We start from the raw sequence: 14,865 nt of genomic DNA, 5'->3' as shown, positions 1-14,865 counted from the left end.
TAATGATCTTCCTCTATTCAAAAAATAACAATCATATCTGTTTTTGCATAGTGATTTTTATTTTGGGTCATTTGAGCATAGAATTTTGCAGGATTTGAGTAGAGTTCTGATAATTCCTTCCGAGACCACAATTGAACTTCATAATTTATTGCGTAATTTTTATAGAAGCAAAAAACACATTATGCTCTAGACAAACTGAGGAGGGACCCAGTATTTTGAAAATGATTAAAGAAGACAGATAAATCAAAACTCAAGAACTGACATTTCTTTATTGAAAATGATTAAATGGTTGTACTTCGTTTGGCCAAGCATATCTATAAGAAGATACACACATTATTCCAAGCATGTCTATAAAAAGACAATCAAATCCACGCTTGTACAAAAGGCCATCTTATCCAACTCACAACGGCACAGGATTAATACATACTGAAGCAACACTATCTTTTGTGACCTTCCCAACACGTGTGAAGCCATCTTCCCCCTTGTAAAGAAGATCAGCCACTCGTGTTAAATTAAGAACCCGCTTAAGCACAGGCATCGGCACAGCAGTTGGTCGGAGAAACTCCTCGTTTATGTCCTTCCACAAATCCATAATCTGTTTCTTAAAAACATCAACTGTCTCTTGCTCTGAGACCCCATATTGCTTCATGTAGCAATCAACACTGGAAGCAGCATGCCCTCTTTCTTTCTCAAACTGAAAAAATAAAATCCAAAATTAATGTCTTTTCGGATCATATGCGTGTACATAATTACTATAATTTATACGTACGCTGGTCGAAACAATGTCATCCATGAGCCTGAAAATGGTGTTTGCAGCTCTGACAATTTTGGGGTCATTGAGCAACCACTCAAATGACTCCTTCGTTACAATATCTCCCATGCCAAGTAAAGAGATGGTTGTAAGGAAGGTGTAACTTATAGAAACCGTTGCAACACTCATATACTCGTCCATGCTTGGAATTCGTCCTTCGTGGAGCCACCGGGCCTCATTGAAATAGGATCGAGCTTGATCTTTCATCTGAGGCATATATACCAGTGAAAAATGATCAATTGCGCAAGAACGAAAGTGTACATTATTCTGAAAGCAAATTAAGTTGTGCGTATATCATGTTTTACATACAGCTTGTATCGCGTAAGGAACTCGGTATGATCTTCCTTCCTTGACCATCTCCTCCTCAATTTCATTGAAAAGATTCAAGAGTGCTTGGTAAAATATTTTCATGTAGTCAGGGAGTTCATTACTGCAATTGAGATCCCACCTGAAACAGATAATTAAAGTAGGAGAGTCTTGAGACAAATTAAATGAATATTCCCTAACAAAAACAGCAAGAATTAATTGTTCGTTTCAAATTATTAACCTGTCAATTGCTTCAGTAAAGATCACTAGTTCTTCAAATGTGCCAAATGCATCGTAGATATCATCCAATATCGTTAGCAAGACACTCACTTTCGTCATAATTTTTCTCCCCACTGAATACTGAGGCTCAAAATACACTCCCACTATCCAAAAGTACAACTCCACCATCCTATCTCTTGCAAATGGCAGCTTCCTTTCAAAGTCTAGTGCTCTCCACCACCTAAACATTTATATGTAAATATATTAATCCCAAATTGAACTTTGCAAAGTAGATCTCTCATGTCATGCACACAGATATAATTAAAAGAGAGACTTCATTATATTACCTAGTAATCTCTTGTAGCTCCTTTTTGTGTAAAGGCTGAACAAGATTGAAATCTAACTTGGCAAGTTTCAACAAGCACTCATTATGTGAAGCTTCGTCTTGGTAGATCGATATGTAACGCCTGGCACCTAATCTCTCTAGACTTTTTCTCAGAGGTCTCTCTAAGGCCTGAGTTATTTGTGCAGCCAATGGATTGCTTACTCGGGTTGTTGCAGACTCAAGGTGAGTGGTGGTGAAAGCAAGAGCCTCTTCTAGTATATCTTCTCCATGCACCCTCAGATGTGTTGCTTCATAAAAGCTTAGCATGCCAGACACGTCAGCAATTAAGCTTTCCTTGAAGCTGCCATTTTCATCTCTGAACTTGTTGAATATATCTGGTTTTGATGGTCAAAAAATGGACAAAAACATAAGAACTAGAATAATAGTAGCCCAAAGTCTCTCACACCACACTCCACAAGTATATCAATTAATTTCTATATAAACGTACCACATGAAACATTATGTCCATGTTGTCTGAGTAGTCGAAAACAAAGAGCAACATTGTATAGATCACCATCATCATCACTATCATGGTCATGAAGTGTATTATGCATGCGTTCCAGTGCTTCTTCTATTTCTCTTTCGAAATGGTATGCCACGCCAAGGCGCTGGATTGCATCGATTAGCTTGAGCTGATGTGAAAGATCACCTGCACTAGTTGTGAATACTTCCCTTCTCACAACTTCTTTTAGTTCGTCAACCTGTCCTTGCTTATGAGCATGAGTTATCTGCAGCAACAAATGAAATGAGTAAAAACATGTCGAAAATGTTTTTATAAAATTGAAATAACCTGCATTTAGTTAATGAGAAAGAGTAATGCTCTCTTGCGAAAGACTTTCGTTGGCAAATTATGAATCTAAACCACACAATCAAACGAACATCATAAATATGTGAATTAGATTCATAGTATTTGTGCCAGAAGAGTTATAAAAAGTAATCTATGATATGTGCATGCATGATATCCATTACATACCATGTCTTGTGAATCATCATAATTGATGAACTGATCTCCCCAAATGCTTGGGTGAAAATTTGCTGTCCTACGAGCAATTTCATCTGGCTTAGCATTTTGTGGTTGAGCTGCTGAACCAACTTGGACAGACATAGTTTGTATGCTTTTTTTTTTCGTAGGGAAGGGGAAGGCTTAGTCGGTGTAGATCACAATGCTTGTACAATCGTGTATATATAGGCAAGGATCGAGACGCGTACCAGAAAGTAGATTAATATATAAAAAATAACGTAATAGTATGGCAACAATTAAGGGGCCAGGCCGCCATGGTGAATCAGCAAGATTTGTTTGCTTCCTTTGCTTTTGTTTTTTTATTCGTTTGGGTCCTTTGAGCAACCTATGAGATATATGCACGTTTTTTTTCTTTTTTTGGGTCTGAATGAGACATATGCAAGTTCAGGGTGGGAGAAAGATATATACGCATTAACACATGCAAATGTTAATGTCCACAGTAAACACACATGTGTTGCATATGTTTTAGTCTTACTTTTGCTCTTCTATTTATGTATAAAAAAATTTAAGCCTTTGAAACATTTTTTTTCCATGACTAATTAGAAACTAATTAACTGAGTTTGGTGGAGAAATTACAACTCATGTTATTATATTTATTTAAACACATGTGTTGCAATATGTATTTACAACTGCAATGATTTGTTTACAACAGTAAACACACACATGTTATTACAACTGAGGATTCTGCTGTAATATGTTATTATATTTATGTTTTAGTCTTACTTTTGCTCTTCTACTTTTTGTATAAAAATATTTAAGCTTTGGAAACATTTTTTCCATGACTAATTAGAAACTAATTAACGAGGGTTTGGTGGAGAAATTTTTTATTTTTATTTTTTGGTGAAAGGAGAAATTATTCAATGTAACTCTCACACTGCCATATGATGTTAAACTCATGTTATTATATGTATTTAATTTATAATATTATATTCTTAAATATAATTTCCCAAAACCTTCCCTGGGCTATGCCACCTGAGCCCTTTATGTGATTCCGCCAGCCGAAAGCTAAGAGCAACATTGTACAAATCATCATCATCATCATCAGTAAGATGGTCATGATCCGCAACATTCCAGTGCTTCTTCGATCTCTCTTTCAAAATGGTATGCCACACGAAGACGCTGGATTGCATCAATTAACTTGAGCTGATGTGCAAAACCATCATCACCTCCAGCATTAAGATTTATGAACACTTCCCTCCTCACCATTTCTTTCAGTTCGTCAACCTGTTTATGGTAATAGGCATGCATGAGTTATCTGTCATCATCAACAAGTACTTAGTTAAATCATCATGAGCAAAACCATGTAAACATTTTTTTGTTAAAAAAACTTTTTTCTTTTTTGTTTATAGAAATTTTTTGGGTTGGGTGGTAGGGGTAAACTCCGACAAAGGGCAAAGCTAGAGTTGAGGTTTGATGACTGAGCTATAATAGAAGTATTAGAAAGGAGAGAGAGTACACGGCTTGGTGGATATAGAACTATAGGCTATTGGCCTTTTCGTCATATTGGGTTTATAAGACGCGATATTGTCCTTCTCATGAATTTATAGGACAACAGTCTAATTGGCCTTTTATAACTCTTGGGCTTCTTGCTTGATTGCTTGCTTTTGTCGATGATTTATTCATATGAGATGAGGCTTGAAGCCTAGTTATAATAGAGGTGGAGGACCCGACTTGCCTAAGTCGCTTTCCTTCAGCCACAACTTTATACTTGTGTCTAGACTTAGGTTAATACAATATCTTAGTGGGAAATCTCCATATCATGGACCGACTTGACCATTTCCACAATTACTAACCACATGCATGTGTTGGAGCTTATTTTGTTTTGTTTTTTTTTTGGAAAAATGAACCTAAATTACAAAGAAGCCTATGTGGGATCTGTAAACTAAATATATTAAAAACACAAACGATTTGGGGCCGGTTCGATTATATTTTCAAGGGCGATTTGAAAAATAGCTCTAGGCTCTAGCCACCAGACTATCTGTTATGGAGTTACAATAGTTAATCCTACTAATGATAGGAAATGGTCAGTTGTCAGTTACGTTGTTATTAGGCCATAACTTCATACTTATGTTTGTGATAATGACTTGTTGTAACTGTAGATTATTCTCTACAGACTTTATATATATTGTATAATGATCATATGAATAATATAAGGGAAAATCAGTTTCTACATGGTATCAGAGCTAATGGCTAACGCCAATTAGCGATCCTTCATTTGCCAACATTGAGAGTCGTTGGCTCTCCTCGCTCGAAAGGATGTTTGCTTATGTATAGTTCTCCATCTTCTCCTCCCTTCTATAATCAGTATTTTTTTTTTATTTCTCTTTGCCGCTGCCACTGCCATTTCCTTTTATTTTTCAACGCTCCCTGTCAAGCTCTCTACTCATTGATGAGCCTTTATCTTTCACTCTCTCTGTGTCTAGCTCTCTATTGATGATTGAGCCATTTCTCCTTCTTATGCTCTCTATTAAAGATTGAGCCTCACTCGCCAAGCCTTATCCTAGTCGGCCTTTGTCTCTATCCTGATGTGCTTCACTGTCGTTAGTCCCTTTGAACTCTCTCTCTCTCTCTCTCTCTCTCTCTCTGTGGTATCGGCCTCTCACGCTCTATCTATGCTCAACCTGTGTTCTTCTCCCCTCTTAAGCCCAATCTATTTCTTTGATTTTACTGTTGGTCTCTGTCTTCTTCAATGTTCTCTTGCACTGCCTTTCTTCTTATTTGTTACAAGGGTATTGTTTTCTTTTCTTTATAATTCTTTTATGTTACTGGGGTATTCTCTTCTCTTCTTTTCAATTGTGTTGTCTCTCTCCCTATCATGGGTTGTCTCTGCCATCTTGAGTTTCCTTTCCTTTTCATGGATTATCTCTTGCCTCTTGTTCTCTCTCCCTCTCTTGCCTACTTTCTCCTTTTGATGGGTGTTACCTTTTCTCATCTCTTTCTTTCTCTTTTTTTTCCATCTTTATTTTGAAAAGATTTTAACTCTATGTGTTTTGCCCACACTCTCTTTTCCTTTCTCTGTCTCACTTGGCAAGTGTTTCTTCTCTTTTTTGTGGTTTTTTTTTCTTCCCCACCCCTTTACTTTTAAAATTGTGTTTCTCTCTCTTTGTGCACGACTTTCTGGCATTTCCCACTTGATGATGGGTTTCACTTCCCCATCCCTTTATTTTCCCGCTTATCGCATGCTTTTTATCCTACCTAGAGGTGATCCCTAGGTAGAGTTATGTTTCTCAGGTGCCTATAGGTACATTTGACTTGTATGTCAGCCCTTCATTTTATTCCCTCCTTCCATGAGCCCATGCGCTCCTTCATTTGCTGCCTCTCACTTGGCATTATTTTTATTTTTCTATTACTTTGTTTCTCTCAAGCCATTGTTGCACCTATGGAGTTCTTCTTTTTTGTTTCCCTTACTAGACTACTACAGACGACTGCTACTGCCATCTCCATCACCATGTGGTTTCTTCATTCAAATCTTGCTATGCGCGCTCGATTTGCGGGGGAGTGTTATGGAGTTACAATAGTTAATCCTACTAATGATAGGAAATGGTCAGTTGTCAGTTACGTTGTTATTAGGCCATAACTCCATATTTATGTTTGTGATAATGACTTGTTGTAACTGTATATTATTCTCTACAGACTTTATATATATTGTATAATGATCATATGAATAATATAAGGGAAAATCAGTTTCTACACTATCCAACCCTACAAGTGGCTGCATTGCTGCATCCCAACTGAACCATTAGCCATAAAACTACCACCACTCCAATGGTTCCTGCACTGCCTCTTCCCTACTCAGCTTCTTGTTTGTGAACCCAAAAAGGCCAACCAAGCTTTATATAGAGGGTTTCAAAAGCTGATTTATATTTTCACCAATAAATAAAAAATTCATTTATTATTATTATTTTACAATTTTGAGCTGCTTGCTTGAAAATGATTGAACGAAGGCAAAGACAAGATGATGACTTTTGGGACATGGCATCAGCTATTTAATCTGAGGGTCTGAAGAGAAGTGATTGTATATCCAAAAATTAAGTACTCACCAGCATTTTATGTAGCTAGCCGTGAACGTTTGGTGGGACCATATAAACTTTTTTTTCTGCTATTTTATTATTATTTTATATTTATTTTTTGGGTAGACCTTAGAAGCTGAACTTTCTTTCTTTTTTTTTTTTTTTTTTTGTTAACTGTTGATTTACTTTCTGAACTTGTACGCCACTTTCAATTTGCATCCTCAACTTTTTTTTTTTTTTTGGGGATCTTAAGTACACAAACTAATTTGTATCGTCAATTCCCTCTTGCCGTCTAAATCTCAACATTTCATCCAATTTGCCATTAAATATGAGGGTAAATTAGTCATTTTATATTTTAACATAATTAAATACTATAAAATATTATAATATGAATTTTAAAATGACAAAAATTAAATTTAAATAGAGAGAGCGAGGAGGCAGAAGGGGAGGACCCCTTTTTTTTCTGTTTTTGTGGGGGTGTGGGGTGAAGAAAAACACAAATGGGTAAAGGAGGAAAAATGTGGAGGGGTTGTGGGCTCCTTTTTATTTTTTAATTCTCACATAAAAGTTAACTGTGGTTAACTATATGATAGATGTGACATTTTATGAGTAATGGTGAACATATATCTTTGGTTAAACTGAAAAATTAATTTTAAGAAATCAAAATCAAAAGAATTAATAAAAAAAAAAAATCATATGGGCTGGGTCCAGGTGGTAGGGGGAGCACATGGAAACTGGAAAAAACATCCGGCGACCAATGGAAGGTTGTGGGAGACCTCTGCGTGCAGACTAGCTGCTCGATACAATGCCGCAATCAAATTGTCACGCTCGTCGGACGAGCACATGCTCGCACTGCTAAATTTTTTTTTCATCACCTGGCCAAAACGATTCGTTTTGATGGTGGTCTTTAACCAAAAAAATAAACAAACATTTTGATGCTGCCCAACTTCCCAGGCCGCCATTTCAGTCCCCCAAAAATATTAAATCCTTATTTATCTTCCCTCCAATTACCATTTCAGTCCCCGAACTTCCCAGGAGTTCATTGAGATTTGGGATTTTGTTGTATGTGGTGAATACACGTAAGACAATTGTTAGATTAACTGATTAGGATTTTGTGTTTTGATTAATTGATTGGGGTTTTGTGTTTTGATTAATTAATTATGAATGAAAGTATTATCGTTCAATTTTTTTTGTGTTATTTTCATATGAATCAAATTTCGTAACTTTTATATCGTGAACCCCAAAACTCAACAATCCTGAATATACCACTAAATAGGGGTTGGGAGATAGTAGATACCGGAGTGGGGTGTTGTGGTTGGGGAGGTTGGGGGACCGTGGAGTGGTGGGTGGTGGATGGGTTTGGTTGTGGTGCTGTTGGCAATGGTGTGGAGAGGTTGGTGTACTGAGTTAGGTTTTTATTTTTTAATTTTTTATATATAAATTTTGTTATGAAACAAATTTCACTATTCAACATTTTAAAGTATTTTTTAAATAGTTGACAGATACTTAAAAAAAAATAATTAAATTTAAAGAGTATTTTTTTCAACTTTCTATGTAGTTGATCCTTATTATTATTGGAACCATTATTTCTTTTGTTGAAAGGGAGAAGTTAGATATTTGTTGTAGCTAGAAAACATTAATTACTATTTTTTGCTTTTTAACATTTAGTACCACAAAAATTCTATGTTTTTTGCCAAATTAGAAACACAAGGGTACCATTGCAGCAGAATCCTCAGTAATGCGATTGATATCTATTAATGCATATATGTCTACCTTCATTGAAAATCTCATAGCTCAAGGGACAAAAGAAGAAAAAGCCTAAACAAAAATAAAAACAAATATGATCATGAGTCACGTTGTTCCCTTAAAAAGACAATCTGTCTTGTTAATAGTTATCTCCTTAAAGAGACAAGACAACAATAAAAATAAATCTGATCATGAGGCACACAGTGCTCTTAAAAAGACAATATGTCTTGTCAATGACCCAATCTTAATACGGGACTTGGGTCTGTATTGACAAGACAGATTGTCTCTTTAAGGGGACAACGTGATTTGTAATAACATGATTTTAATGTAATAGATTTCAACATGATTTGTAATTACATGATTTTTCTTATGATTTTAATAGATTGCAATTATAAGATTTTATTTATAATTTTAATTCACATAGGACTTTTTGGTATTTTCGAAAGTAGATTTGGGCGAAGTGTGGATTGAATTTAGGTTAGCCATCTTCCATCTATTAGTTAAAGGACGCCAAGCCTTTAAAGAAACAAAAAGTTGAAGTTACACCAATCTTAGCTCAAGTTATCATTACTATGTGTCATTCACAACCTTATTGCAAACTATTTCTTTTGCATCATTGACATTATCAATGCAATAGCAATTGTCCCTAGACCTTGCCAAGCTCACAATCTCATTGCCACCTTTTCCAATGATTTTGCAGCCATGCTTGGAGAATCTAACTTCTACTACTCCATCATCACACAGCTAACTCACACTAATGAGATTGGATGTGAGACCCTCAACAAATCTAACATTCTTAAGCTCAGGTAATCCAGGGATACAAATAGTACCTTTTCCAACAACTTGTGACTTGTGACCTCCACCAAAAGTCACAGTGCCTCCATCAAAAGGGCTGAGAAATGAGAAAACACTCTTATCACCAGACATATGTTTGGAACAGCCATCACAAGACATATGCTGTCGTAGTAGTCGAAAACAAAGAGCAACATTGTATAGATCACCATCACTGTCATGGTCATGAAATGTAGTATGCATGCATTCCAGTGCTTCTTCAATTTCTCTTTCGAAATGGTATGCCACGCCAAGGCGCTGGATTGCATCAATTAGCTTGAGCTGATGTGAAAGATCACCTGCACTAGTTATATACTTCCCTTCTCACAACTTCTTTCAGTTCGTCAACCTGTCCTTACTTATAAGCATGAGCTATCTGCAGCAACAAGTTAAATGAGTAAAAACATGTGGAAAAAGTTTTTATAAAATTGAAATAACGTCCATATATTTGGTGAGAAAGAGTGTGTTCTTTTGCGAGAGACTTTTGTTGCCAAACCACACAATCAAACCAACATGATCAATGTAAATCAGATTCATAGTATATAGTCTCACAAAAGAAGATTTTCGTGACAAAAGTGATATATAATATTTAGGCAAATAAAGTGCATGCATTGATATCCATTACAATGTCTTGTGAATCATCATAATTGATGAACTGATCCCCCCAAATTCTTGGGTGAAAATTAGCTATTCTACGAGCAATTTCATCACCCCTAGCATTTTGTGATTCAGCTGACCAACCAACTTGGACAGACATGGTTTGCATGTTTTTTTCTCTTTTATAGGGAAAGCTTAGTCGGTGCAGATCACAATGCTTATACAATCGTGTATACATAGGCAAGGATCGGGATATAGGCTTAGTTATAGCGCAAATAAAAAAATCAATTAAACTGCATGTCAGAAAGTAGATTAATTAATATATAAAAGGATCATGAAATCCTTTTGAAATATCACATCCTTCAAGATTTCTCTTATCATCAGTGTCAAAGTTACAACCGACACATTGGATTGAAAATGATAACAATAATGTGTTTGGTATTATACATTAAGAGGTTGGATTAACTGAAATTTGCTATTACATGACTTAGTATAATCCAATCCAACTTAATCCCAACTTTTTGGTAGGATTCATAATCACATTTGGCCTAGTAGGATTAGACATAATCCAATATTCCATGTTATTTTTAGGAAACCAAATATTTGATTAGGATTATGAATCCTATTCAACCCAACTCACCAAACGGACCCTTCAATTCTACCTCATAATCCAATCCAATGTCAATCACCAAACATGACCAATAATTAATGCCAAAAAAAAAAAAAAAAGGCAAGAAGTTATGGTTTCCATAACCTTTCTAAAGCTGACAAGTCTCTACTCTTTTTTTCTTCAGAGGCTATATTTTATGAGCTTAATTACATCTATTTTCCCTGAAACTTTGGTCAAACCTCACTTTATCCCCAAACTCAAAACGGCCCACCCCTTAACTGAGGCTTGGTAACCCACTTTGTCCTCTGTCATCAACTCCATCCAAAGTTTGTTAACTTTGATGACATGATAGAGGTGTTTTGTAATTTTATACACATGGATCATTACCACCAATTGAGTGGGTGACGTGGAAAGTGGATCCCACCTCCACATAAATAAATAAAATAATTAAAAATTAAAATAAATCATAAACAACCCTGCCCACCCCCTTCCTCAAGTGCACCAATTAATCCTCCTCCACCCACACCCGTCCCTCCTCAGCCGCACCAATCCTCACCCATTGACTCAACCAAACTGGTCAGCCACCCCACCCCGCCGATGACAACCCCTTTCCTCCTTGCCACCAGAAACACCTCATTTTCTCTCAATATCTCTCTCCCCATATGTAAAGAAAGAAAGCCAACCCATAGACGATACAAAATAAAGTTTTTTTACATTAAATTATGGGTTTTGATTTTCCCGCTCTCTTTTTGTCCATTTACACTCCCTTTATTTTTTAATACTTTTTACTATAACATATACAAGAGAGTGTAAGTAGATAAAAGAAGAGTGAGAACATACAATTTCCAACAAAAACGAGTGTAAGTGAACAAAAGAGGAGTGAGAAAATCAGCTAACTAAATTATTTCTCTTCGAATCAAATGACAAAAAAAGAACAAACACAATTCAATTTTTCCCCAAACCAAGGCCTGGCAAACCAATCACATAAACAAAACCCCAACGCACAAACTCAAAGCAACCATGGCCAATCTCCCACCGTCCAATCCAGCCACTCCATTCTTAATTATCACTATCAATCGTCTGATTCCAGCGCAAAGCTAGAGTTAAGCTTGGACAAGGGGAGGGATAAAGTGCAAAGCTAGAGGCGAAGTTTGGCGACATAGTCGAATGTCCAAAGCACCTTGTTGGCATTGATCTTATTGTAAAGGTGTTTATTATGACCGAGGAGGTCACGAACCCATATTCTAATGATGATGGCATCTTCAAAAAAACAAAGTAGGGAACTACAAGTGAATCTTTTTTTTCTTTTTTTTTAAGTCAAAACTACAAGTGAATCTTAATAAGTCATGATACTTCCAGTTTTGTCGAGCCGTGCTTTGATCTCAGTATTCTTTCTACGTAACCTTTCATATATAACATGTTTTACATATTTTTTGGACCTGCATGCCTGCGCCTGCTAGATTACACAGGCGTACTGACCAGCCACACACTTAATTCCAAGTTTTCTCTTATCATCAGATCTGAGTGCCAAAGCTATTTGACCAAAAGAAAAAAATTGTGCCAAAGACCGAAAATATGAACTCATTATTGCATGGTAAAATAAAAACCAAATGGCATCTGAGGATGGGGTGGTCCGCTTCAAATGCACACGTTTTGTTATATCTTTTTTTGGTCTGAATATGTACACATAATCTCAAATAAACTTCGTCAACGGCACAATTAAGTCTCTTTCGTAAAGTCATTCCGCATTTCGTTTTAATGATTTGACCGTCTAATAAACCTCATTTCTTCAAAAAAGTCACTGAAGTCAGGAAATATTCCCCACGTTCAACAATGCAAATATTTTCCTCCTTAACCTCATCCTCAGCTTACTCTCTTTTCTGAGATGTGTCTCTATCTTTTTTTAAGCTTAAACTTTTGTTTGTTATTTGTCCAATTCAAGGGAATGTATGAACATGGTCCCTTTTTTTTTTTTTTATCCCCTCAAAGAAATGGAGGGAGAGATTAGAGGTGTCAAACTGAACGGACCGGCCCAATACAACACGGGCACCACTCATATCTTTAGGTCATGTTGGAACGAAGTAATTAGGTTCAATGGGCCGATTTAGCCCATATCGGCCCGAAATTCAACAAACTTACCCGTTTAAAGCCTATTTATTAAATGATACTTGTTTTAGGGAAAAATAATACATAATATTATTACATTTATATCTTAAATTCGAGTTTTTTTATTATAAAGAATATATATTAAAATTTAATGTCTTCTTTATATATAACAAAATGATTTTGTTTTTCAAGTTTCAAATTTCAAAACTCAAACAATAATCTAGCCATTTTCTATTTAAATGTACTTTATATAAAACTATTGACCACACTCACACTCACATACACTTGAAAATTGAAAACTGAAATCAGTTACCAAACAAGTTTTCAGTTTTCAGTTTTCAGTTTTTGAAAACAATACACATTATTTCAAAGTTCAAACAAACTTGGCGACCCCAAGATCCCCTTTCCTAGAAAACAAATACTAAATCCTTCCCTAAACAAGACAAATTTCAAATCAAACACTTGGACAACAGCACAACAAAGGACCTTACACTCAAGTTCTCATCTTATCCAACTCATAGCGGCACAGGATTGATACACACTGAAGCAACACTATCTCTTGTGACCTTCCCAACATGTGTGAAGCCATCTTCCCCCTTGTAAAGAAGATCAGCCACTCGTGTTAAATTAAGAACCTGCTTAAGCATAGGCATCGGCACAGCAGTTGGTATGAGAAACTCCTCGTTTATGTCCTTCCACAAATCCATAATCTGTTTCTTAAAAACATCAACTGTCTCTGGCTCGGAGACCCCATATTGCTTCATGTAGCAATCAACACTGGAAGCAGCATGCCCCCTTTCTTTCTCAAACTGAAAAAATAAAATCCAAAATTAATGTCTTTTCGGATCATATGCGTGTACATAATTACTATAATTTATACGTACGTTGGTCGAAACAATATCATCCATGAGCCTGAAAATGGTGTTTGCAGCTCTAACAATTTTGGGGTCATTGAGGAACCACTCAAATGACTCCTTTGTTACAATATCTCCCATGCCAAGTAAAGAGATGGTTGTAAGGAAGGTGTAACATGTAGAAACCGTTGCAACACTCATATACTCCTCCATGCTTGGAATTCGTCCTTCGTGGAGCCATCGCGCTTCGTCGAAATAGGATCGAGCTTGATCTTTCATCTGCGCCATATATATATTGAGCAAGAACAAAACTAGTGTATATTTTGAAAGCAAATTAAGTTGTGCGTATGTCATGTTTTACATACAGCTTGTATTGCATAAGGAACTCGATATGATCCTCCTTCCTTGACCATCTCCACCTCAATTTCATTGAAAAGATTCAAGAGTGCATGGTAAAATATTTTCATGTAGTTTGGGAGTTCATTACTGCAATTGAGATCCCACCTGAAAAATATAGTTAAAACAAATTAAATGGGATATTCTCAAAGAAAAAAGCAAGAATTAATTGTTTATTTCAAATTATTCACCTGTCAATTGCTTCAGTAAAGACCACTAGTTCTTCAAATGTGCCAAATGCATCGTAGATATCGTCCATTGTCGTTAGCAAGACACTCACTTTCGTCATAATTTTTCTCCCCACTGAATACTGAGGCTCAAAATACACTCCCACTATCCAAAAGTCCAACTCCACCATCCTATCTCTTGCAAATGGCAGCTTCCTTTCAAAGTCTAGTGCTCTCCACCACCTAAACATTTATGTGTAAATATATTACTCCCAAATTGAACTTCGCAAAGTAGATCCCTCATGTCATGCACACAGATATAATTAAAAGAAAGACTTCATTATATTACCTAGTAATCTCTTGTAGCTCCTTTTTGTGTAAAAGCTGAACAAGATTGAAATCTAACTGTTAGTACGAAATTCGTATTGGCATTTCCTAGACTTTAGTATAGGGTGAAAATTAGTTTGTGAGGAATTGTTATTGAACGCTTTGTCACTACTCTTTCAACCCCACACTTCCGAGGCATGCCCTGACCATATGAGAATCTTGACATCAGGTAAATCATGACATAGTCACGCATTCATTATAGGATTCCTAGTTGGAGTTATTTTCACTCAAGTATTTTTATGTTAATCTTATTTCTAATAAGATTAGATTTTATCTCTTGAGATTACTTTTCTAGTTCAACTCTATTTTAATTGAAGTTAAAATATTATCTTTTCCTATTGTGACTCTGCACGTTGCTTACCTCTTAGTTAATTTGGTTTAAAGAGAGGCGTCATTACTTTGAGTCCAAGGTGAATCAA

General features: G+C 36.0%; 2 protein-coding genes across 2 annotated transcripts; both read right to left on the bottom strand.

The window, feature by feature from the left end:
* Positions 1–239: 239 nt before the first annotated feature.
* Positions 240–2,872, bottom strand: LOC103343924 ((-)-alpha-pinene synthase-like). The gene is made up of 7 exons (XM_089049292.1): positions 2,695–2,872; positions 2,170–2,449; positions 1,684–2,056; positions 1,359–1,577; positions 1,121–1,259; positions 770–1,018; positions 240–694 (listed from the first exon to the last, which is right to left on the bottom strand). Exons 1-7 carry the CDS (start codon positions 2,824–2,826, stop codon positions 401–403), a joined length of 1,686 nt encoding a protein of 561 aa, XP_088905418.1. The 5' UTR covers positions 2,827–2,872; the 3' UTR covers positions 240–400.
* Positions 2,873–12,997: 10,125 nt separating this feature from the next.
* LOC148918828 ((-)-alpha-pinene synthase-like) lies at positions 12,998–14,464 on the bottom strand. Its single transcript, XM_089048513.1, has 5 exons — positions 14,409–14,464; positions 14,084–14,302; positions 13,862–14,000; positions 13,527–13,775; positions 12,998–13,451 (listed from the first exon to the last, which is right to left on the bottom strand). Exons 2-5 carry the CDS (start codon positions 14,248–14,250, stop codon positions 13,158–13,160), a joined length of 849 nt encoding a protein of 282 aa, XP_088904639.1. The 5' UTR covers positions 14,251–14,302; positions 14,409–14,464; the 3' UTR covers positions 12,998–13,157.
* Between the last annotated feature and the right edge of the window lie 401 nt (positions 14,465–14,865).

The sequence above is a fragment of the Prunus mume genome, linkage group LG3, assembly GCF_029339155.1.
Source record: "Prunus mume cultivar Tortuosa linkage group LG3, ASM2933915v1, whole genome shotgun sequence".
NCBI classification, from domain to species: domain Eukaryota; kingdom Viridiplantae; phylum Streptophyta; class Magnoliopsida; order Rosales; family Rosaceae; genus Prunus; species Prunus mume.
The sequence above is the reverse complement of the archived record's forward strand: the minus strand, read 5'-3'. Positions and strand labels throughout refer to the sequence as shown.

Excerpts from the sequence above, each read along its gene's own strand:
- LOC103343924 (XM_089049292.1), bottom strand. The coding sequence starts at position 2,826 with ATGTCTGTCCAAGTTGGTTCAGCAGCTCAACCACAAAATGCTAAGCCA. Across the intron at positions 2,450-2,694 it reads ATGATGATTCACAAGACATG|ATAACTCATGCTCATAAGCA; the intron begins GTATGTAATGGA and ends TTGTTGCTGCAG. Across the intron at positions 695-769 it reads ATGACATTGTTTCGACCAGC|TTTGAGAAAGAAAGAGGGCA; the intron begins GTACGTATAAAT and ends TTATTTTTTCAG.
- LOC148918828 (XM_089048513.1), bottom strand. The coding sequence starts at position 14,250 with ATGGTGGAGTTGGACTTTTGGATAGTGGGAGTGTATTTTGAGCCTCAG. Across the intron at positions 13,776-13,861 it reads TTCCTTATGCAATACAAGCT|ATGAAAGATCAAGCTCGATC; the intron begins GTATGTAAAACA and ends TATATGGCGCAG. Across the intron at positions 13,452-13,526 it reads ATGATATTGTTTCGACCAAC|TTTGAGAAAGAAAGGGGGCA; the intron begins GTACGTATAAAT and ends TTATTTTTTCAG.